The 26,028-nt window shown below is 44.1% G+C and overlaps 1 protein-coding gene across 1 annotated transcript in view; it reads left to right on the top strand.

Annotated features, from left to right (window-relative positions):
- The window catches only part of LOC138598357 (polypeptide N-acetylgalactosaminyltransferase 10-like), an 85,157-nt gene that overhangs the window by 23,411 nt on the left and 35,718 nt on the right, over positions 1-26,028 (top strand). Inside the window, exons 2-4 of the mRNA XM_069670142.1 lie at positions 7,131-7,233; positions 8,443-8,581; positions 15,495-15,661. Of these exons, the coding sequence (XP_069526243.1) occupies positions 7,131-7,233; positions 8,443-8,581; positions 15,495-15,661 (409 nt within the window). The remainder of the gene's footprint in view (positions 1-7,130; positions 7,234-8,442; positions 8,582-15,494; positions 15,662-26,028) is intronic.

The raw sequence follows: 26,028 nt of genomic DNA, 5'->3' as shown, positions 1-26,028 counted from the left end.
TGTTCCAAGACCAGGTGTTGTCAATTAGATCCACCTGCAGAGCTGAGACAACAGAGGGGGAAAAGGGACAAACAGAACAGTGAACACACAGCTGTAACATATACTGTGCATTTGGACCCATGATCTGTTAATGAACATGAACAGGACGAGTTAATACAGCTAGCAAAACTGTTTCATTGTACGTGTTGATGGTTTTTATTTTTAGCCAAATTGAACAAAACAACTTTTGTTCTTCTCATCGGCACAGTAAAAAGAGATTGCTCTTCCGTTCTGAAGTTTCAAGATCACATTTGTTCTCCTGTTTTGTTTCCAATTTGCAGAATGAGGACAAAGGAAAAGGAACACGTTGTAAACTGGGCCTTTCAGCAGCGCGGTGCAGCTGTCCACTCCACACCGCAGGGCTTCTTTCAAACAGAAATGCTGAAGGTGTCAGAAAGCAGAAAAGAAAATGAATTTGTGAATGAGAAGAAAAATAACCTTTTATTACTGTGCAGAAACCTTTCTTTCCTCCTTCCTTTCACCGGCACCTTTAAAGTGATCATTCATGGGTGACAGCAATAATAACCCGGCTACTGTAGCTCTAAAAATGAAAGACCGGTCTGAAAACAGTCTGACAGACTGCCAGTGTTTGTACCTGATTTCAGCCTTGGGAGGCATTGTGAGCATAATATGGAACCAAATGCTGCTAAAGCAGAGACAAAGACAGAATGTTCTGATAATAATGAAGAAAAAAACTCTAATTAAATGACTCTGTTAGCTTCTCTGAATAAGGACCCTTGACATGCAGCGAGCAGAGATATTGAAAGTAAAGCAAACAACAGACAAAGATTCAATTAGACTATATATGTGTCCCTGAAACTGCCAGACACCACCTGTGAGATACTCTTTACTTCAAAATCAAAGCGAGCACGCCTGTAGGAGAAAGCAACCTTGTCCATGTCTCTCTGGCATGTTGGTGCTGCATAATCGCGTAATGTCCCACAACAGCTGCCGAGAGCCTAAACCCACAGCAGCAGCACCAATCCCAGCCTATCTGACCGAATAGCAAACATAATCTGCTGTTGGGCAGATTAACAGAAGACCACAGCAGCATGGAAATGAGGTTAGGCAGCCAGCGTTTCAGAGAGGCTCTCCATAATCTGCAAATCCCTTCATCCAGGTCAGGAGGAGGAAAACTGATGGACCAGAGAAGGACTGCGAGTTCATTTTCCACCACAATGTCCTGACAACAAAGAGTATGTCCTAGTCACACAGCAGGTCTGTCCCGCTCCCCCGGGGCTGCGCTGCGTCTTTCCTGCAGACGACATCAGTATCTGATTCGACCATTATCTCTTTGTGCACTCGTCCCTTGTTGTTGAATTCAAATGGTTCTCATGAACTCTTATTCGTATCAATCAGGACTTGGCGTAAAGGTCATCATTGGTCCCTGGTATATTAATATACATCATAACATGGTCACTGAAAATATGTTTCTTATTACAAGCAGGTACAATCCTGAAACATGTAACTCCATAGACCCGCTAGTTAGCTTCACCACTGCTCTATATCTGTGTTACAGCATACTAAACTTTATGTGGGTTACATTAACACCAATACTTCTGCAGGTGTTACTCTGGGTTAAAGCAAGGGTCTGACATCTGCCCCCTGCAAACACCCCCATATACTTCCCTCCATGTTGCTTTGTCAGTCAGTTAGTTGTGGGCTGCTTCTGTTTAGATCTGAAAGTCGTGACTCGTAAAACAAGTAACCGTTTTGACGCACTTTGACCCATGACTCTCCTTCTGCACCCCCATATATCCCTCCTGCATCCCCAGGAAAGATTCACCGTAAGGTGACAATGCTTTTTGTTGTGTATTTATTTTGACAACTCGTACCATAACTTACTCAATCCAGATGATATACTACTTGGTTGGCTATTTCAGTGAAGCTACCTGGTGTGTGAATCCTGGGTTATACGGCTTTATAAGTAGAAAAGGACTGCCTTATTGCACCATCAATGATGGACTCTTTCAGGGTAAAGTTGCAGTGTATTCTATCAGAAGTGTGTCAAGATGGTTGGATATGTTTGGAAAAGCCAACACAACCACTTTTTAATCATGAGACGTTCACCCCCTCTTCATGCTGTGATTGGTCCATGAGCTGTGTGCAGGGGAGGACAGAGCTAGGGTTTGATCTTCTCTGGCACTTTTCATGCTCCAACCAAGAACCATGTGACCAATAGGACCACTTTAAAAAAGAACATGTTCTGCCTGAAGAGTGAAGCTGAAGGTGGATGCTCTGTGGACGGTGGATGCTCTGTGGACGGTGAATGCTCTGTGGACGGTGGATGCTCTGTGGACGGTGGATGCTCTGTGGACGGTGGATGCTCTGTGGACGGTGGATGCTCTGTGGACGGTCTGGTTTGGGGGCTGGGCCGTGTCCTGTGAAGGAGACCGAGTTAATGTCTCATTTCAGTTAGATTAGGCTACGCTAATTTGCCTGTTTCCATGTGTTACGCAAATACACCCACACATTTGGTTACTGACACACTCCGTCTGTCTTTTGTGGATCCTTGTGCAAACACGGACGGACATGTGGCCTTTTGTCATCAGTTAAATAGTGCACTAAAAGGCTGCATTAAATTTAATGAGGGATCGCAGTGCTAGGCGACAGAGTTACAGCCTCGTCCTCTCAGCTCTAATACATCTTCTCCCATAATTTCAGTGCGCTACATGTTATGATTCTGTCACTTATAAGGCATTTTGGGGCTTGTCAGTTTCCTGTTGGAAGGAGACCATATAGCCTGGATCCTGATGTCGCTCCTCCAGTGTCCTATCAGCATGTTTGCTTTGCGTCTTGAATATTAATAGAGCGGAAAAAGTGCCCCGAGTGGAATGAGTTTGTGGTAACATGGAGCTTAGCTTTGTGATGATGGTGATTAGCAGAGCAGAGGAAGGCAGCACTTTGCTGTGTAGTACAGCAGAGAAACAGACGACTGTGTTTGGGACCGACTTATTTTCAGCTCAGTTTCAGTGGCTCATCTGTGTCGGCTCGTGTGATCTGGCTATGAGTGTGCATTCTTATGCAGGCTGAGACAGAGCTGGGTTCATCTTAATACATCAATGTCATCGAACTCATTTGAAAATAATTATTCTTTGACATTCGACATTTATAACACGGGGGGGAAAGTTAGTTTGCAAACTGTTTTGTTATGTCATAAACCTTTACTTGACCTCTTGCATGTCCTGTTGACACACAAGTAAACTAAGTAATGTTGTTCGCAGGGTCGTGTGGAGGTTAGCAATGTCGTCTCACAGGAAGAGGGTTCATGATTCGAATCTTACGGCCAGAGGGGCCATTTTTAGTGTGTCTGCATGTTCCCCCGTGCATGCGTTCCCTCCAGGCACGCCGGCCTCCTCCCTCAGTCCAAAGACATGCACGTTGACTCTAATTTGCCCTTGGGGGGGAGTAGGAGTGTGACTGGTTGTCTGTCTCTGTGTCATCGCTGTAAATCACTGGTGACCAGTCCATGGCGTTGCCCTCCTCTCGCCCAATGACAGCTGGGATGTCTGGGAAGAGTCTCAGTCATCCAGGTCATGTTGATTCTAAGATTAATCCAACTGGACGTTGTTGATGTTCCTGAAGATGTTTCACCTCTCACCCCCCCTGCAACCCTGAAGGGTAACAGGTATAGCTAACGGATGGATGGATGTTGTTTGCTATGAAAATGGAGGACACTAGCGAGCCAAGCCGTGTGGCTTTTTGCAACACGAGAGCATCTGAGAACAGCATGTTAGCATGCATGCATTAGCATTTAGCTCAAGCTTAATTTAAGCTGAGCCTTGGATGTGCTGCAGTTATCCATGTTATACATTTCGGCCTTACCTGCTGAAAGTGCAAAGACATGCATCGTAGGATAACTGGTGACTCCGAATTGCCTGTGTAGAAGTGGAGCGCGGATGGTTGTTTGTCTATGTGACAGCCCTGTGATTGACTGATGACCTGCCCAGGTTGTACCCGCCTCTTCTGAATGTCAGCTGGATTCGGCTGCAGCCCCCCGTGACCCACTAAGGATAAGCGGTTATAGATAATGGACAGTTGGAGGACGGTCTTTCAGCCTGAGAGCATCCAAAATGTGTGCATGTCAAGTGGCTATTACGCTGGAGTGGGTTTTGAATTAAGGCCTTTCACTCGCAGAGTCCTTTTACTTGCCTTTCTCCACTTTCACATGTGATCGCACCCCCATCTGTTCCTGCAGATTATTCTGTCTCCTTCATACTCATCTTCTTTTACTGTCTGTCTCAATTACTTTCAGCCGCCCACGTTCCGCTTCCACAAAGCTAAACATGTGCACACATTAGCTGGAAAGTTTTCCTCTCTCCTTGTCTTGTTTTTCAAGGTCTTGTTGAGCAGCAAGAAAAGCCCCAGAGGAATATCATGGCGACGTGCGCTGAAATTTTAATCAGGGGGAAATGGGGCGGCACAATCTCGCTTCTTTTTAGTATAAATTTGCACAGATGGACTCTTGCTGCTTGTCAGGTCCTTGTGTGACACACTGAGGGCATCTGCCTGTGACAGAACGAGGAGAAGAAGAGCGGTGGAGGGGGTGAGGGGGAGAGGGGGAGAGGTGAGGAGAAGAAGAAAAGCAGAGCTGAATGGATTTTTATTTTGGGGTCCTTTACAGCATCTGTGTCTAAGCAGAGGCCGGCGAGGGGATGGAATAAAAAAGGTTAGACATTCATCACAAACAGGATGAAAGTCGTTCAAGGTTTCCTGTCAGGTTGACCCAGACAGTCTGATACAGCAAGAGGAACAATGCAGAGGAAGCCGTACAACAGACTGTACAGTGTAATAGACGTACGCTGTTTTTTTTAAGTATGGTAAGCAGCTAGAATCGAGGATGAAATGTTTCCCCTCCAGATGGTACATGAACACTGTCTTTCCAGGTTACATTCTTTTTGCACCTTTTCCCCCCAAAGAAACTCGTTCCTTCCCAAAGTAAGTAACTTAAAGTGTCTGTGTTTGATTGACAGCCCTTGGCCGGTCACCTGTGTTCCACCATAAGGAATCAGCTACAAAGTAAATCATCCTTTTTGTAGCGTACACGTGATGGAAGACGTCTAGCCGGCGTCTAACCTGACTGAGATGACATTAAACATGCTGCTGATATGAAGCTATGTACCTGCAAACAGACGTCAGTGCACTCTACCCAGGTGCGTGCCTGTTGGCCAAAAATACAACAAAATATTCTGCAGGACAAGACGTGACAACCCTGTGAGAGACAACCTCGGAAAGTATCACCGTACCGAGGTGTCAAGTATAAAACACGTTTAAAAACCTTCAAAGGAATGGAGAAGAAGGGTTTGTGGGGGGGTTGAACGAACACCTTTATATTTTCACAAATGATTGTGTCTTCATAAGGTTAAAAAATCCTCTTATGTATGTTTGCATTTTAAAAATCACAGATGGTTAGGCCCAATTTGACACCCTGGTATACAGCTGCTACTCCAGACATGTGTTCATGTTGTTGATCAAAGTCTGTGACGCTCGTGTTGTTCAGCAGCTGTCTGGCTCACGGTTTCAGCATCAAGGTTCCACGCTGAGCATCAACATCGTGTTAACCTGTAAAAAGACTTGGAATGTGAAGTGAGTTTTTCAAACTCTTACTTGCTTACTTCAAACGTCCTCTGAGTCAGGGTCCAAACCTTGAAGTAGTACGAGAGGAAGAGACACACAGACGCACACCGAGAGCCTCCGAACAAAATATGTGTGTGTGTACTGTACATCGGTTTGTTATGCAGCGCCGGATTCTTCCAAGCCGACTCCCTGGTTAATAATTCACAGTATTTCATGCAGCCAGTGATGCCATTTGTATTTAGAGTGTTTCCCTAATTGCCCATCACCCATCCAGCTAATTATTTCTCCATTGTGCTGTGATCCTGTAATTCACGTTGCCGAGTCACTGAAAGTCGCTCGCTGTGTAGAATGTGGAAGCAGGAGCAGCCCCTGCCTCTGTAAGCCGAGCTGCAGTGTGTGTGTGTGTGTCTGCATGTGTGTGGTTGTGTATATATAAGGCCTCCGCGGAGCTGTGTGTCACAGCATTGATATTCTCCTCACAGGGTCGTCAAGCATGAAATAGAAGAGCACACTTTCTGTGGATAAACTCTCAGCAGAACGCAGCTGGATGGCGAGAGTCTGATGCTCTGGAGAAATCTCTGTGCTGACTCTGAAACTGACAGAGGACCAGAAAAACCTTATTGTGTGTGCTGCACTGCTGTGCAACTGTGCAACGGTTCTTAAAGGTGCACACTGATGTTTCAGTCATTTTATCTCATTAACAAAACCCATGTGCAGATTTTACATCACTGCTGAGTTTCTCAGTGTCTCCTGAAAGTGTCGGATTCGTCGGCCCAAACCTTTGCAGCTTTGTGGTGGGAGGTTGTGTGCCGGTGGGGAAGTCAGGCACATCTGGCACTTGAGACTCAGCTGCAGAACAGTGTTGCATTCACGAGCTTATTTTAGCTCGGCACATTTCCAATCTATAGAACATGATTACGCAGATACAACATCCAGGCCTTTCAGTCAGTTTCTGACGATTAGCAAATGCTCACCCAAATACCTGAATGTACTTTATGTAACACCTGAATGCTCTCATGTGAAAGTACGATCACAGGCAGGCCTTTATAAAACCATTTGGTGGGTTTATAGACTGTAACATCTGTGAGATGTGGCTAAGTGTCTGTGTGTTATCCTTCCTTGAGTTTAAACTTTACATAAAACAGCCGTACTCAGATCCTTTACGCAGGTAAAAGTACTTTAACTACACTAGATATGCTCTGTTAGTGGTACAAGTCTGCACTGACAATGTAACTTTAGTAAAAATGTGTTGAATGATCAGAAAGCTTAAATAAAATATCCGCTGCAAACATTCTCTGATCGTGCATTAAACCAAACTGCATCATGGAATCATTCTAAAACTTTATGATGCATTTGAACAATAATGAGCAGAAATGTGATGTTCTGTGTACATGCCATTTGTAGTCGACTCGCTGCCACAAACATCTGGAATCCGGCCGTTAATTTGAAGCAGTCGTTCTGTGCGTACGGCCACAATCATCGCCGTCTTCCTTCATGCTTGTTTTTGTCTACAGGGGGTGAACCGTGTGGGGAAGGACGCTCAGCTGGGACACGACGGCGTGCGGAGGAAAGACTGGCACGACTACGATGCAATCAAAAAAGATTCCTCCAGATCTGGTAGGTGCAAACATCCTCAGATATTCTGCCAAATATATGTTCACAGACATCCCATATGTTGAAGAAAGATTCACACATCCATACACATGTATCTCCTCACACACCATCTCTTACTTCTCTGGGACTTATTGCTCCCCAGCTCTGCAGCCGCAGTGTAAATCAGTGCTTTGAATGCGGTTCTGCTGTCATGAATATAGTTTATCTCTGCTTATATAATCACCAGCTCAGTTTTATTCTCTGCTCAGGGAAATCTTCTTCTACACAAACACTGTAAATTAGACAGAATGGGTTTATCTGTGAAATGAGCCGTAAAAGGCTGAAATGTATTTTACAAACTTGTTACCTTTAGGAGGGAGCGAGGATCATTGCTGCTCAATGAAACATGAACCATTAGAAGGGTTCTGAGTCCACAGGTTCCTGCTTCTCCTGTAATAAATCTGCGCTGCATTATGAAGCTGTGAGAATATGAAACTTTCATGAACACTTCATATTTCATTCATTACATTTAATTAGCGAGGTTTGTTGCCTGATTGATTTCTTTTGATTTGTTCAGGCAGAGTTACCGACAGCAGCACCTTTTGTTCTGTTCTTTACATCTTGTTTTCTTTCAGGTGCAGTTAGTTATGTTCTCACTTTCACTCGGCCAACACCCCTCACTTTATTCTGCTAACAGTCGAGGTTTAAAGCACGGTATCCTGAACGCATTAAATGAGATCTTATTAAAAGAAAGGCACATTTTTTGGTATGTAATCCTACAGATGTTAAACATGTTCTCACACAAGGATAATCAGTGCATTGTTGTTCAGTCTGTGATCTGGGTTCACGCTCAACAGAAAATCCTCCTCAGCAGGTTTTGTGTGAGGACACTCCCGGCCCCGAAGCGCTCTCCTTCTAATACTCTGCCAGAGATGATTGTTTCAGCTTTGATTGTGCACATTATCTTATTAGAATGAAAGTGAGAAACTTTTGATTTACTTCCTTTTTGCCTTCGAGGCAGCCGTTAATGTTAGCTGGCATTATGAAAGGGTGTGTCGAGGTTTGATAACTGCAGTACAATATGTGTGTGTGTGCGGAGGAGATCAAGCAGGGCAGGACGGATACACGGAGGTCTTGATAATGAACCTGTGTGTGTGTGTGTGTGTGTGTGTGTGTGTGTGTGTGTGTGCGTGTGTGTGTGTGTGTGTGTGTGTGTGTGTGTGTTTGCTGCAGGTAACGGTGAGCAGGGGAAGCCGTTCCCTCTGACAGATGCTGACCGGGTCGACCAGGCCTACAGGGAGAACGGCTTCAACATCTACGTCAGCGACCGGATCTCCCTCAACCGCTCCGTCCCTGATATCAGACATCCAAAGTGAGTCCTGTGTGTGTGTGTGTGTGTGTGTGTGAGTCAGGGAGAGTGGCAAGTTAAACTAGTATTTTAAAGAGGAAGAAGAAGAAGAGATACTTTATTAATCCCTGAGGGGAAATTCAATGTTTTATTACAAAGATGCAACACACACATAGGCCCGAAATACACACACATTCGCCAACAGGATCAGAACCGGCAACCATCCGGTTCCCAAGCCAAATCCGCACACAGCTACCGTCTACCCCAGGGATAAACTTTACGCCCAATATGGGGCTCGATCCCACAACCCTGAGATTCAGAGTCTACCGAGCTAACCGGGCTGTGTTTGTGGTTCAACCCTATGAAATTCAACTTTCCACTGGTGGCCACGGATGATCGTTGTTGGCAAGTCTCATATTATGACCTTCTGAAATTCCAGAAGAAAAGAATCGAAACACACGTACTGTGTTAAACAGACCTCCCACGGGTGGTTGTGGGAGATAGTCCTGAGTTTAATACTTTTTAAATCATTCTAAATTAAAAAAATGTTTAGCAGAACCTTCATTCCTATTGCTGCCGAAAGCTTAGACTTTTAAGTTATCACATTTTCAGTTTAATAATAATGCTTTTACATTACATAAGTTGTGGTGTAAACATGTTCAGAACTCTCAGGAGGCTGATTTAAGTTACTTAATAGCTAAAGTGTAAAATCCAGAGCCGTAAGGTTTTAAACACACGCAGAGAAATGACCTCACAGTTAGCAAATTGCCTTCGCCCTCTGCGATAAAACATCTTTAATCATTAAGAAATGTCCAAAGTTCATGTGCTTAAACATATGTTGTTCACGCTTCTATATTCAGACGTTTGTTGGATCAATATTTGATGTTTGTTAAGCAAAATCAGGCGGCAACCAAATGACCTTTGAGAAATCTTTCCTGCTTCATGCTGGTGATATAAGTGTGACAGTTTTATAGAAATATCACGATGCAACTATTCTGATTGGTGACAAACTGAATCACCAAATCATCTGTCACGATCACTTTCATTTCATCTCAATCTGCCTGCAGTTTTGTTGTGGACTTTGAAATGGTGACCAGATAAAAAACCATTTCCAGCAAAGCGCCAGTAACCTCAGAAAAACCACTAAAAAAAGCGCCTCCCGTGTTTGTGTGAGCGTTTTCATCTGAACAGGGGCAGCAACGGGTCTCAGAAGGCCAAGAGTCTGCAGGTTTTCATTCCAGCCAAAGACTGCAGCAGGTTATTTCACAGATTGGCACTCCATCAAGTGCACAGCAGAAATGAATCACCTGGTGCACTCTTTGGCTGCACTGAAAAAAGACTCCCGGCCCTTTGTGGCAGATGGTTGTTTGCTCCCAGAAGAAACTATTGGACGAGAGGCCGACCTGGGAAATCCGTTTTTTAAGCAGAGAAATAGAGCTAAAGGCCGATGCAGACCTGTGTTTTGTGATGATTTACACACAGAGATGTTGATTTCTGATGTAGATTGTTCGACAAAAAATATGGGAATGACTGCTTTGAGTCATGTGTTTTATGTAACAGTTTGAGAAGGCTAAGGGACGTTTATTTGGCAATTGAAATCTGACAGAGTAAGTGCCTTTAGACTCGTCTTCAGAGCTGTAAACTTTGAACTGGACCTGACAGCTGTGAGAATTAACTTACGATTCTTAAGAGCAAAACCATTAAAGCCTCAGATTTGCTGAACTGCTGCTGAAATCACAGAACAAAAGAAGTAAGCCTGTTCATTTAACCCGAAGAGCTCTTCTATAGAAATGGTGTGAAAGCCTACATTGGTATTTTTGCTTGTTTAATGTCATTTCTTATAATATTTTTAAATACTCTGTATCCCTGGATTCAGTAGAACCTCACCCAAAGGATGATGTGAGTCCAAACACTGTAATCATTGATTGGTCCAAACACTTCTGTCTGTAGAAACAGGAACAAAATATGCATTTACTCCAGTCTTTGACGTGTGCTTATTTTTAGAAGCAGAGGTCAGCGGTGTTTTGATCGTATCCCAGATAGATCTGCAGCGCTTATATTGGTTATTTTGGCTTTCTGTGATGTCGTCTTTTGGAGAATTTTTAAATCTATCGATCTCTTAAATCTACACACCCTTAAAGCTGCTGTGAGGAGTTTTTCGCTGGTTATGAAATTCTGATGTCTCTATATGAGCTACAAAAGCAAATCAGACCATCAGCAACAACACTCATTATTTCTAAATAGTTATTTTTAATGCCTGAAACTGCTGCTGATTAACTGCACGCTGCCGCTGTTTACATAGTCCAGGGCAGAAACTTACAGTAAGTGATACATATGACAGGATAACCACCATTTAAGCATGTACAGGAGAAAATCAGCAGAGGCAAGAGGTACGGCTCTGTCCACAGGGGGCGCCAAAACCAACACAAGGAGCTTCAGTTAGTCTGTCGGTGACGCTCCAGATGTCATGGTTTTTATTTTAGATCAATTTAAGCAGGATTATGCAAACACAGCCTCCTTCTGCCGGTTGTCATCCTGCTTTACACTGCAAGTAACACATGCAATGACACAACTAGGCAAGACACAACGTGAGGCACAACATGGAGGTCTTAGCTCTCTACTGCGAGAAGAATGAAGGCTTAGATACATTTAAACAGGATTACGCAACAGTCAGTTAATTTAGGTAAATACCTGAAAGTTTCTCTGAGAGACAAAAGACACAACTTCAACTTTCTTCTTCAAATAGTTGCTTTGAAAGTTTCTCTGCCTTTGTGTCTCTGCCCTTCAGGCATTAAGGGTACAGATATGAAGCGAATAATGGAACAACGTGTAAGGTGCAAATGAAAAGCCGTCTGCTGATGCATTGGACCCAATCCCACCTCCTGAAACAGACCTTGACCTGACACCAAACCCAAGTTATATTTAAAGAACCATTCGCACCTTCCCCTTCCGTGCTGGATCTGTTCCAACTCATTACAACAAGCACTGCTTGGAACAATCGTTCCAATTATCAAGCTGCCCAATCTATTCACAGGAGAGATGTAGCTTCACACTGACACAAGCTGATTACACACCAAACAACACCAGTGTACTTATAAACTTGGTTCTTGACAGCAATTATCAGTGTCATTGACGTTCCCCTCTGTGCGCGAGGTGTGAACAACCGATGATAGATGTGTGCTCTGACGCACCGGAGCAGCTCTTGCTCAGACTGCTGTGGTATTGGGGATGTTTTCCCGAGGGGGTGGAGGTTCCTGAAGCAGAAATGATTGTATTAGATTCTCATGTTTCTCCTCCTTTGACAAATGTGGTAAAACACAGCCTGTAGAAAGCCCTGCTGATGGCATAGTTACCAGAGATGGACGCCAAACAGAAGCTACGTTTTGTGTTTGAGACGCCAAAGCGGACCCTGACAAAGCTTTGGTATCTGACCCCTGGGATAAGAACGTGTCGGACATTCATAGCATAGCACAAAAAATGTGCATTTCTTTTGGTAAGATATCCTACAATCTGTTGTTAGGATACCTTGCAGTAGAGACATGTTGAGTCATGCTGTGGATACTGTACAGACTGTTGGGCTTCTTCCAGAGCTCCTCTGACTCATTAAAGAACAAAATACTGAAAATAAACACACCGGCAACGCTATAAATACCGTCTGCTAAACAGCTTCAGACCTGCTGACCTGATTCCTCACAGATCAGCCTTCAGCGCTTTTCCTCTACCTGACAAGAACCTTTTTGTGACCCTGTCAGTTTCATGTGGAAAGCAGGCTTAAATATGTTTCTCTCTCTAGGTCTCTGCGGGGAAACCCTTCATGGTTTCCCACATTTTCCTCTGTATCTATAAAACTCCTGCATTCTCTGACCTTATGGAGCAAAAGCAAAAAGCCTCCTTTCTGAACAGTTAACCGAGCGTCTTCCACCAATATAGCAACACTGGAGCAAAGTCTTTCCAATTAAAACAAGGGATCAGGATAACAGACAACATTGTTGTGAGGTGAGGTTGCAATTCTGCTGTGGAGCTAATATGAAATAATATGATAGTTTCTATGCCTTCTGGACAGTCTGAATCAGCTCTGTGTGAATGAAATGTTTTATATAGTTTATCATCCCTTTTCTCTCAGCACAGAGCTCCAACAGTGAGAATCATCAGGTCATAATTATCAGCTTAAAATTAGCCTTGGCTGCTAATAAGAAAGACATGTCAAGTGACTCTATGGCGAACTTGACAAAGAAATTTGGATCAATTAACGTTTGATTTTGAAACACGACTATTAGCAACAAAAAATCGTTGAATATGCTCGGGCAGCGTCCCAACACATTTCCTCTTTTCATCAAAAGTGACTGAATGGACCAGGTCATGTAACCAAGACAACCATCAGTATGTCAATCCATGACAACAGTACAGCTGCCAGTGAAACAGTCTTTGCTGAAGGATACGGCAGGATGCAAATATTGCAACCGTTGGTTCACATGGCGGCCATTTTCCCATCAAAAGGATAATGTCGAGCTGCGTTGGTAAAGGTTGCAAGATTTATAAACTTGAAGAATCTGACAAATCATTTTCACGTATCCGAACCGATAACAAATGAAAAGGCAAAGGGTGGGAAGAATCTCCAGGGACATCGGAGTGTTTTCAAGGTAAAAGAAACACAGTAACTAGACAGCAGCTAACGTTAGCATTCAACCACTTCCTAGCTAACATGACCATTTGATAGTGTTACACAATGCCATCCAAAATGCCCAAACGACTCAACAATGGGTCACCAATGTGTGTTCTAGAGAGCTCATTGTCACTGGCTGAATGCTAACATCTGCTGGTGTATCGTGATTGATAATGGGTTATCAATTATGTTGATTTAACCTGAGCCATGTCTGCCCAGATTTCCTCTATCAATTGTCTCTCCAGGTGCCGGTCCATCAGGAAGCAGGATTCTCCATGTTTATACAAATGTAGCTTCCCACGCTGAGTGTGACATCAGGGGGAAATAGCTGCCATGTAGATCCCGGGAAACTCTTCGGTATATGGAAACAAAATTTGCACCAGATTTGAAGCACTTGTGCATTGGTTTTAAAATGAAACCATCTTGGCTCAATTATTCACCCAGCAGTGAACAGCGATCAAAGTCTGACACGACAGCTGAAGAACCAGTGTGTCCAACACTGAAATCCTCTCGCCAAATTACTTGTCAGGGCCGCTCTCTCTAAGGAACTGACAACAGTCCACCTCCCAGCACCCATTGGCTTCACAGATGGGGGTATGGATGGTGTGCTGGATGGAGGAGAGGAGCAGGTGTGTCTGTTTGATTGGTCAAAGTGACAGCAGACTGACAGCTGTCTGACAGCCAGGTGCCACATCCATCCTCTTTGGGCCCAGACCCCCCAACAGCTTTCATTCATTGGCTTCTCCCTCACTCACTGAGTGAATGACACGATAGAGAGACAGAGAGAGGCAGCCAGACAGGCGGGAGAGACTCAGAGATAATTACTGTCTCTACAGATTCCTCCTGCTTTCCCAGAAAGAGAAAGAAAGGCCCTAAAGGGCAAGCTAGCAGGTAGCATGCTTCATTACGTCTTATTAAAAGAGCAACACATTGTTCAGCTTGTGCTTGTTGAGAGCACTGCAGTGCACTTAAGACAACGGCTTTTTTCACTGGTTCCAGAAGGTTGTCTTCTGTTAGTATTTTGGAAGAAATACTGAAGTGTGTTTCAAGAAATGTAACATAAACGACACGAAATAAACTCACAATTTATACTTGTATTTTATAGCTAACAGTTATAATAAATGTATTTTCTGAAAAATCAGTTTGTTGTTCAGTAGGTGATAAAATATGACACCAGTGAGCCTCACTGCTCATTATCATGGAGAGGAGTATACAGACCTGTTAAGGGCTCGCTTATTCAATTTGTCTCAAGAAAATATAATACAATATAAAGTTATCTTGACTGAATTAATTGTCTGTTCCACACAGTGTGGGATGAAAAGGAACAAACAGTATCTCGCCAGTATGCAAATGAGAAAAGGTTGGCAATGCTGGTACAAAGAGAACAAGTAATCCACTCATCTTAGCGTCTTTCCTCAACAGTTGCCGGGTTCTTATTACCTCAAACGCAGTGGCACCAGGCCTTTCTGTAAAGCAGGCTAATGTTAGCATCAGGCTTTTATCTTTCATTCCCTGTCTTTATCCCTGTAAGTACAAAGTCAACACTTCCTAGGTGAGGTTCCTTTATTTGTACCCGAAGGTAGATTTGGTTAACAGTGCACGAGTCGGCCTCCTTTTACACACACACACACACATGATGCACAAAATGAGGACAGTGCCCAAGACTCAAAGGGTAACCCTTAGTAATCACAAGATAAATAATAAACCATCAGTGAAAAAAGAGTAGAAAACAATATAAAAATATGCAGATATCCATAAATAGTCATCATTTTGCTGTATTGTTAAAACTATACTCTATTTGTCTCCAGGTAAAAGGATCCTTATTTTCAGTCCACAGAATCACTTTGTTTTTTTAAGTAAAGCTTTAGAGAGACAAGAGACAGGAAATGTGGGGAGCAGAGAGTGACATGCACCTAATGATCGGGAGGACTGCAGCCTCTGTACATGGGGCGCCTGCTCTACCACTGAGCTAAACCAGCTCACCAGGCTTTTGTTGTGAAACATTTGCACGAGTGTGTTGTAGAAAACTCAGCGACTTCACCTGGACTCGACTTGAAGTAGAAATTTAGATCTGTTATTTCAGGAGAGCAAATCCAACCGTTATTTATATTTCACTCTGGACCAGACGCACCATGACGCACCAGCCAACACATATGACCGTCCTTGGAGCCATACTGCTAGCTTGGCTAAAACTGTGCTTGATATTGAACAGGGATGACACAGTCTAGCCTTCCTCCTCCTCCTCTCATGTCTCTATTTGGTTTGTTTCCATAGCTGTAAACAGAAGCTGTATTCAGAGAAGCTGCCCAACACCAGCATCATCATCCCGTTCCATAACGAGGGCTGGTCGTCGCTGCTGAGGACGGTCCACAGCGTGCTCAACCGCTCTCCTCCACAGCTCATCGCAGAGGTCATCCTGGTCGACGACTTCAGCGACAAAGGTACACACTCATCTCCCTGATCTGTAAACACACCTGTGCATCTGCATGTGCACAGATACACGGTCACAGCTGCAGTCAGCACCGGCTTGGTAGTAATAACTGTTGCATTTTCTTTCAGTCTCCTTCTGTCATGCTCACACACACACACACACACACACACACACACACAAACCACTGAGTCACTTGTTTGCAAGTGTTGGTGCACAAATAATGAGCCTTCCAGAAACAAAAGCAAGCTTGTGCAGCGGTCCAAGTGTGATCTCATAACACTTTTTCTTTTGTGCACCACGAGCAGACAGAAGGAGGAAACAGTAAAAGTGTTCTCTGGATGTACTGCATCTCATTTCCTATCATTTAAATGTATGAAATATCAGCTGCAAATGTGACCCAGCCCTGCTGTGTAGCATTCCACTGACCCTTGTTATCCTTTAAGCATGTAAACACATCGCTTTGCTTTGTTTTATTGCATTAAATGTTCGATCTGGTTTCTATTTTTATTACAAAACTGCATTGAAAGTTAATTCCCAGTCTCAAAGCCTCGCGCCGCCTCCCAGAATAAATTCATATTATGATTCTTGTGTTTGGAGCTAAAGACCGCAGTGACCTCTGAACAGATGGAGCTGATGAGGGCATAGTGTGACCCCGCTAGTGTTAGCGAGGTCAGCGAGAGCTGCTGTTGATTGGTATTCTCACAGGCGCTGTAATCAGTTTGAACTCTGGAGTTAATGTAAAGCTTTGAACCCTTACGCAATAAATCGGGGGGGCAAGTGCAACATTATCACCGGGGTCTGAGTGGAAGAGAGAACAAGATATTCATCATTATGCCGGCTGCATAGTCGCCGTATGAAGCGTAATTTCCTGCTCACTTTTCCATTTCCTTAGATACTAAATTATGCACTAAAAATATATGAAGAAAGAGAGAAAGGGGAGGATATGAAGAGACACCTGCTGGAGCACGAGCAGGAGTCTGCCTGTTTTTGCATGGATTTCAGTGTGTTTTTTTTAGCTCAATATTAAAGCTTGATACAGAAACATGGGGCCATGCTTACCTGCTCTATCGGTTCATTCATGTGCACAAGTGGAAGCGTGAAAGGCCTGGGTGGGTGTCATATAGATCAGATGATGTTTTGATTAATACATATGCTCACAGCTAGTTACATCTCTGGTGTCATCAGTCTGGAACAGCTGAGCCAATCACAGAGTCGCATGGTGACAAACACACAAATGAAGTATCAGCCTCGTCAGGAAATCTTTTTCTGGAAGGTTCATCACGGCGTGAACACACAGCAGCACGAATCTGTAACCAAAGCCAGACAGCGTGTTTCTTTAAAAAATAAATGTGACATGACAGTGTTTGCATAGTAATGCATTTTATATTGAAACAGCTGCAACAACTTATTTTTTAGGCTGTAAAAGAGGCAGAAGCACACAGGAATATTGAGCTCTGGTAATCTGACGTCTCTGTCACACAGAGGCAGAATACTGAGTTACAGCTGAGCAGATATGTGTTGAGGTGTATGTGGTGAAGCAGGGGGTGTATGTGTTATGTGTCATGGATGTTGCACTGCAGCGCCTCGCCACATCAATCATAATCTGCAGATTGGTCCACATATGTGTCCTGCTGCCTTCATGTTGTTGTAAAAATGGTCTGAAACCATATTTTCTTCCCCCAATACCGAGTGCCCCTCCGGGGGCTACATGACTATTTATGGATGGATAGTGTGATGAAAAAATATTGGAATTGCTGACATTTTTCTAGCTTTGACAAGAATTGCAGTCTCCGTTAGCACCACGCTGTAATGTGGCCACCCAAACCAGCTGATTTGTGGGGGCTAATTGGTTATTGTATCAGATCGAGCATTGACTGAGGTACGCTCTGATACCTGATATCACATTCTATGGTGTATCTGAGGCCGATATCCGACAACTCTAGAATGAAGTTGCAGAGACTTAATGAACTGAAGGAGAAACTTTAGGGGCTGCGCGGTGGTGCAGTGGTTAGCGCTGTCGCCTCGCAGTTCGAAGGTTGCTGGTTCGGACACGCGTGTGTTCCCTCCGGGTACTCTGGCGTCCTCCCACAGTCCAAAGACACGCTCGTTAGGTTCACAGGTGACGAACAAAATTGTCAGTGAGTGTGAAAGGTTGTCTGTGTCTGTGTGTCAGCTCTGTGATTGACTGGTGATCAGTCCAGGTGTAACCCCGCCTCTTGCCCAATGACAGCTGGTATAGGCTGCAGCCCCCTGTGAGCCTGAACAGGATAAGAGGTATAGCTAATGGTGAATGAGTTCAGCTCATGAAAAATGGGAGCAGAAACAGAAGTGTTAGTGTTCAGTGCAGTTCGAGAGGGTTTATTTGAAGTATTTAATCTACATTTTAAGGATTATTGCCTCATTTTTGTGCATTTGCTCCCAGGTTTGTTTTTGTTGTTGTTGTTCAGTTGTGCCACAAACAAAACTTCTGAGACGTCTATTCTCGGTGCAACATCTAAGAGACTTTTCCCACCAAAATACCAACACCTGGCTCTGCTCTCCCCCTCTCTGCTCTCCCCCTCTCTGCTCTCCCCCTCTCTGTGCCGGGAACCAAAATACCACAAAGACATGCAAAGCTTATTTCAAGATGTGGAAAATACGGAACAATGGGAGGGCTGCGGTTGTTGTGCTGCCTTGAAAATGGTGTTAAAGTTTGAGCTCCATCAAACTCTGTGTTGATCCTGATGAACAGTCTCTGTGCTCTGTGGCATCCTGCGAGCCCGCAGTAACACTCAAGCCCCGTTACATTAATTGATGCTGTTTCCCTTCGTACCTCACAGCCGTCTTGAGGAAGATAAACTATTGATGAGAGGAGTTATATTTTCTGAGGTGCTAATTAGTACCAAGTTTCTGTGTTGTGTAATTATAGCCTCGCTGCACAGGAACAGCCTCTTCTCTCCTTTTTAAATCATAATTAATACAACGATTCATATTTGACTCAGAGGATACCTGATGATTTATATTTATCTGTGTGCTGTGCTGAAGTTTACTCTGTGTTCTATTTATGCAGAAAACTTTTCTCTCTGGGTTCAGGAGAGTCTCTGGTGGGTTGGACTGTTTTACTTGTAATGTCAGTGTTGTGCGTGCGGGAACACATGCTAAATATGTGTTTTAGGTAAGAAACACAGAGAACAGAGGAGCAGAGCTGGAGCGGCGCGGAGCTCTCAAAGTGTCGGTTGGGGATGGTTGTGCTTCGAGGATCATCAGATTCGAGGCGGGGGTCAGATGGCTTTCATCGAGAGTCTCTATATATGTTTATTCCCCACTGTGCTCTGCTTCTCCATCTCGCTCCACTCCACAGACTGCAGAGTGAGGCTGCTCGCTCCCACTTCAGAAAGAATAACATCTGTTTTAGCTTACAAGAACTTATACAGATTAAAGATATTAACGTCATCAGTGGACACTTGTGCTAATACAGCAAAGGTCACTGTACATCATCTGCTTCCAGTTTATTCCACTTTATGTAAATAAGTGTTTATGGCCCGAAAGACGTCACAGTTCTTGGGAAAAAAATAATAACAGTTGCAGTCAGGACTCCACTGTTTGTCTTTTGTGCAGCCTTTTCTGGGCAACTTGGAAAAAATTCAGAGCCCTCTCCAAATGTTCCTCAAATCAGCATCTCTCTCTGCATGTCATGGCCGCCCAGTCCAGATGTGAAAACCTCCTGAATGTGATCAAGAGGAAGATGGACGGTCACATGCCATCGAACAAAGCCGAGCTGCTCCGAGAGCGGCCCAACGTCTCCCAGCAGCACTGAGACAGACTGGAGGAGAGCGTGCAGAGATGCATGGGAGCTGAGATTAAAAACCAGGTCATTCCACCAGATCTGTGAACTCTTCCTGAGTTAAAACATTCGTATTCTGTTGTTTAAACCAGGGGCTGTGACTATGATTGGCCATTTGCCTTGTCAGAGATTTGTGAGAGACTTGTGTTAAATCAACTACTTGAGCCTTGAACAGTCTGCGAGTAGCTTTCTTTCCATTTCAATGTGGCACATTTCCTTTAGTGCTTTAAATCGTTACTCTGACCGCACATCTTCTTTTTCAGTCCTGAAAGAATAAGCTTACTTCATGCCACCCCTGCATAAGTCAGGGCCCCAGCTGGGCCACCACAGTCAAAGGTCTGGATCCGCCCCTCGTTTAAACATGAACATGAAAAAAAGTATTTTGGTTTTCTTAACCAGCCATCATTTTCTGCAGATGAAAGACCTCAGTGAGAATGTTTGACTTAGAAGTTGTGAGAACACAACAATAAAACAAAAGTCAGTTTAACACAAACCTATAAAAAGCAGAACCAGAGAAAAAGACATTTCTGAAGCGGTTTCTTAATTTATTCCGGAGCTGTATGCTGTAGAGACAGGACTGACATCTGCAGTGACTATGCAGTAACGCCACACACACACACACACACACACACACACAAACACACACACACAGGAAGGTGTTTTCGAGCATTAAACTACGAATAAATAATGTCCACAAATGTTCAACACAAAATAAGTTTTCTAACAAATGTAAAAAAGTTGTGCTGTGAGTTTCAGGTCGATCTTTCAGCCACGTTTTGCGGGGAAGCAAATGAACCGACATATTTTAAAGTTGCACGCTATGTGTTGTTGCAATCTGTCAGACGGGAGCTTCACACACTTCCTGCAGTCTGTTCTGCAGAACAACATTTGGAGAAAATCTCACCTGTGATCTCACAGTGATGAGTGTGCAGAAAAATGTGTGCATTCATCTGCTGTTCACCTCATTAACGATCATTAAATGATCTCATCCCTCCTCACTGTCTGTGTTCATACCCTGCCTCGCTCTCTCTCTCTCTGTGTCTCTCGCCCACGCTCACCTCTGCTCATTCAGGCAGAAGTATGACTCACTGACTTCATGCAAACACTGAAACCTGCTTTTATTTCCTTTCTTCCCTCATCTTCATTAACGTCTCTCTCCTTTTCTCCTCTCCTCTTCATTCGTTCTTTTCCACGTCTCTGATCTCTTCTTTGTCTCCTCTGCTTCCTCTTTGTCTTCTCTTGACGTCTTTATCTTTAATGCCTGTCTTTCTTGACGTCTTCCTTGTTTCATCTTCTGACATCTCCTCTAGTTTGTCCTTCTGCCGTTTCACCCTTTAGTGTGTCAATGTGTGTGTGTGTGTGTGTGTGTTTGTGTGTGTGTGTGTGTGTGTGTGTGTGTGTCCACTGTGCTACGAACATCTGTACAGCTCAGACCGTTATTTTACTCTGTATTTTTATTGAATTGTTCACAGATACAGAATACAGATACAGCAGGAATGACAGATATAATGAGCGAAGAAAAAGCTAAATAAAACAAAATAGAAAAAGCAACCAACAACAATAAACAAAAACAGACAAATGACAACAACAAAACAAAGACAACTAAAAACTAAAAAACAAACACCAGTTCACAGAGTAGTTTGCATATACAAAGCAATACCATTTGCAAGGGGCAAGCGGCATACTCAGACGTTCCACATAAGAAATGAAAGGCTGCCACACTACATCGAATTTCCCAGTGGATCCCCGCAGCGTGCATCTTATCTGTTCTATTTTAAGGAAGTGCATGACCTCACAAATCCACCTGCCAAAGGAGGGGGGGGGGGGGGGCGCGGTCACTCTTCCAATTCAAAAGAATGAGACGCCTTGCCAGAAGGGTTGAGTAAGCCATGCTGCTTGATTGTGCTTTTGTCAGAGTAAGCTCTTCTGATAATACACCAGGAAGACCTCACTGGTTGATTTTTGACGACCCCGTTTCCCCTCAGGGATCTATGTGGGGCAGGTCATGGAGCATATCCGGGCTGGATTCTTGCATCCTCTCACAGAATCTTGTGATCGAGCAAATCTTGCTGACTCACAAGGAAGAGGGGTTTGGGCTGACATGGAGGAGAAGAGTAAAGTTGTAAATACAGAGCAGGAGGAGGCATCCCACCTGTTACCCTAAAAAAAGATTGTCGTCAGGAGCCATAGGGTGCAATTTTAGTTTCACTCCTTTGTTTTTACCTCAACAGTCGTGTGTGGTTGGTCTTTGTTTTGTTCCAAACTAAAGGACTAAATAATCACACGTCATGAAAAAGATTGTATTGTATTTTAAACCACTTTGAATTTATACACAAAACATTGTCGTTCTATAGAATCACACATGACGTGATAGAAGGCCTTTGCCATGTTGCCCACCCGATTTCTCACGCAGGCGGGGTGCTGGCCTTTAGTTTGTTGTCAGCAGAGATGAGGGTTTAATGCAATGAACTCAAGTAAAGCTGGTTCCATGCAGCAGAGTAACGGCTGCTTATTTCTTTACATCATGGACCTGGCTTTCTACATCATATCTTCTTCATAGTGTTTCAAGCTTAAAGCATATCTGTAGTCCCACTTGGACCGCCACATGTGCTATACGTGGGTGTGATATCCACCTGGTGCCTCTGACAGATCCGTCAGGCTGTCGTGTCACTGACCTAACTTCTGCTCTTCTGCTAATCTCTGCTGCTATTGACTTTGTTTGAGATTGTTGGCGACAGTAAATGTCAGTGTCAGTCCCTCAATCAAAGAGTGACGGTTGGTCCTTTTTTTCTTCCCCTTCCCCGATGACATTCAACAACCATAAAGGTGGAGATCCATCAAAGGAGAGGCAGAGGGACCAACCGTTCCTCCCACAGATTCCTCGATAGTTCATAATTCGATGCAGCTACATAACCGTCTGTGTGTGAGTAAAGGATACAACTGATGTCGTGCTAACATGCTGCTGCTGGACCTAAATTAACCTTATGGATAAAAGGAAATGTCATCATGGCAGGCAGGAGGTTGGTCGCTAAGAGGAGGACGATGCTTTCCTGTGAAGAGGATAGTATCTTAAGTTTGCAGTAATCTACACCTAGCTTACTACTGAGACTATTTCCCATCATGCTTCTGCTTTACATTTACAAGAAAAACTAAACAATGGAGGAGAAACAGAAGCAGCTTTTGGCAGCTGTCCATTGTGTCACATTCAGTCAGGACAGATCTGCGTGTGAGGCTGCTTCTCCTCCTCAGAGTCTCCTCCATGTTTACAGGATACCGGTTTGCTGCTTCCTGTCTGCTGCTGTGCTCTTTTAACTGTTAACAATGTTCACAGCACTGAACTTCAACAAGACAAACTTCCGATCACATCAGAAGTGTTGGAACTTCAAGACAAGAAAAACACCTAGCAGCTTGACAGACTGTGTTTCATGGCCACCTTGAACCAAGCAGTTGAGGGTTATGGGATCATGACACATCTGCAGCAAAACTGATTTTATCTCAGCTTTGGAAAATTGTCTGCAGCAGTGGAATCACTAGAAAAACAGTTTGGTGTAAGGCTGGCATTAAACAGCCTGTAAATGTGCCTGTAAATGTCACTTCATTCAGGTTCGATGCTGGTGCGCTCTTCACTCCTGTAACGCGGCGCTCTCGCTGCATGCCGGCTGCTGTCAATCAAACACAGACCCCGACACGCCTCTTCAGCCAGCGGCGATCAAAAGGAGCCTCTCTGATATTTCCCCAAAGAACATTTGCTTCCCTTTTATCAAAAAAACAATGCCTTTGAACACCGTGACATTATTTTTGGAAAAAAGGGATGAGCAGATATAATTTCAGATGGACTTTAAAGGCCTGACTGTTCTGCACACTGCTTTGACGAGAGATGAGCTGGATCTGTTGAGTTTTAGGTTTCCAGTCTCGGCTCGGTTGGTGGCTCTAAATGTCACTGCCTGCACCTTCTTGGATTATCCAGCTGTTCTTTGAGCTCTTGTTTTTGTGCCGCCAGCTGCATAGTCTGCGATATCGGCTGTAACTTTTAACACAGCGTCTGTGGAAACAATGTTTGGCATGTTTTTTCAGTTGATTTTGTAACATTTATTACAGTATCGGCTCAGATTGATTGGCCAGCTGCTGTGTCAGCTCAAACTGTTTACTCATTCAGGGCAAAATATGGCTTAATTGAAATTTGAATCATTAATGTTTTGCTGGTTCATAAAGATTCCTAAAATACCAATAAACTCGGAGGTTGGAAAACATTTTGTCAGCCAACAGACAGCTTCATATTTCCCTTTCATATCTCATCTGTGGCGTGTTATTGGGCTCAGACGTCTTCATCGCAGAGTTTCATTAAAGCAGGGACAGTGCGAGCCCGCATGTATCCATCATGGTTAACTGTGCTGTGTGACGGAGACAATCCCTCTCAGCAGGACCACTGAGCAGCGCCGCGGGCTCACCTCCTGCCATAGAAACCTGTCACCGTGTGCTGATTGATCGTCCAATTACTCCGTCACTGTCCGGTCCCTGACGGGGTCGATTACACAAGTGTGTGAAAAACGATGGAAATAGAAGCATTTCAAATATGGAGTGTTTTTAAATACTGGCTTTAAATCAATGGATTTTTCCAGCATGTAATTACTTCTGTTTACTTGGTCGCCCATTTGTAGCTACCAATTTGAGTCGACATGTTTTTTTAATGGCGGTTATCATGTTTTAGCAGACAAAATGAAAGCACAGTTCAGTGCTGAGGCAGATGATAAATGGGCACGAGCAATAAATATAGTCATAGAGAGAGAAATGGAGCAATCAGAGCGTGGAAGAACACTCAGAGAGGGAGAGAGGGGAGGAATGAGATCTGAGCTGAAAGAGAGAGAAAGGTAAAAATCACCTGCACAAATAAGAGCACACAGACAGGTGAGTGCAGAGCGACTTTCTCACCACACAAACTGTCCGAGGCTTCAGATGGAAAGGGGCGTAATCTGCGCTCACAGGACATCCTCACTGATGAGTCCAAAAGAGAGCATGTCAGACACCAGTAACACCGTCCCAAAATTATTCTACATCAGAGCCGGACTTTACGTCTCTTAGCAGCAGGAAAGGTGACAAATTTCACCATGAGTCCATCATAATAGCTCCGTGTTAAGAACATTTAAAGGATTACTCTATTAAAAAGTAATGCTTTCAGTACTGAGCAATTGGTTTCAAAGTTATCAAACTGGAAATCGCAGCAGTTCACATGTCAAAGTTTGACTCTGTTAAACTTTGACATGTGAAATTGTGGCGCTCGCCAATCGCAAGTTGTCCTGACATCGCTGACCTTTGAGCTAACAGACCCCTCATCCCCAAGCTTCCAGCACCGCCTGTTTTGTTGCAGATGCGCGGCTGAGTTTTGTCCAGCTTTGTGACACTATCCCTTTGCTTTAAGATGTAAGAGAGAGCAAACATCTACATGGTTCATTGTATTTAACTTTCATTTAATTATTCTCATAGAATAATGGAAACAGGGTTGCTCCCTTAAAGTCAACGATTCAAGTGAAGAATCTCTGCAGGAGCTTCGTCGTTGCACACAGGGCAAAGCTGGTGCAGCAAGCAGGCAGGCTGTTAACTTTACAAACCAAGTCTCAGAGTGACTTCAGTGTTCATCGATCACAAAGTTTTATACAAGGAGCTGAATTATCTCCTCCTCCTCCTCCTCCTCCTCCTCCTCCTCCTCCTCCTCCTCCCTCTCCGCTCCAAAACAAACAAATCTGGTAATTTAACTGTTAAAAGTTTCATGATAAAAATCTGTGTTTCTCAGTTGGAAAGATGAGTTGAAGCCTCGTTTTGAACAGCCACATCCGATCGGACTGACACAATTCTGAGAATCCGTATTATTCCTTATTATATTAACTTGACTCATATTGCCCAACCTTACTGAAAGCATATAAGAGAGAGATGGAGGAGACAAGTGAGACTAAGGAGAACAGAGAGAGAATAGTTAAAGAGGAATGCAGTGTAATTACAGGAGGAGGTACGACAGAGACAAAGGCACCAGCAGCGTCAGTGAAGCCGGTTACACCTGCTAACCTGCCCGGCTACAGTCCATGATGAGCTTCAGCTGGGCGAGAGGAGGAGGAGGAGGAGGAGGAGGAGGAGGCGTGAGGAGAGTGGTGATGGTGAGGGGAGGTCAGCTCACTCTTCATTAGGCTGTAATTGAATTTCCGCGGCTCGTGCACGGAGGATGTTCAGCGCCGGCTCTCCCTGCAGGGGAGCGTCGGCTCGCTCCGGCTTCACAACCTCCCCGATACTTTCAAGGTTAGCTCAGCTAATGGGGCCGCTCTCTCCACGGATTTCCCCGCTCGCCATCTGTCAATCTGCATGTCTGAGCATGTAAGCGTGCAGGTACATGCTGCACCATGCGATGCTGCTGAAAACTAGTGACCCTGTTCAGTAGCACATTAGACCACCTCTGGCCCTGATAGCGGCTGACACGTGGAAGTGAGTTAATAAAGACGTGCAGTGTCTCAATGTCAAAGCTGATCACACAGACATGGAAGGCTTTTATCCTTATCTGTATCCTAAAG

The sequence above is a fragment of the Semicossyphus pulcher genome, unplaced genomic scaffold (assembly GCF_022749685.1).
Source record: "Semicossyphus pulcher isolate SPU_LCO1_2020_fin unplaced genomic scaffold, fSemPul1.0.p SCAF_10, whole genome shotgun sequence".
NCBI lineage: Eukaryota > Metazoa > Chordata > Actinopteri > Labriformes > Labridae > Semicossyphus > Semicossyphus pulcher.
Note: the sequence above shows the minus strand (reverse complement) of the source record. Positions and strands in the feature narration are given on the sequence as shown.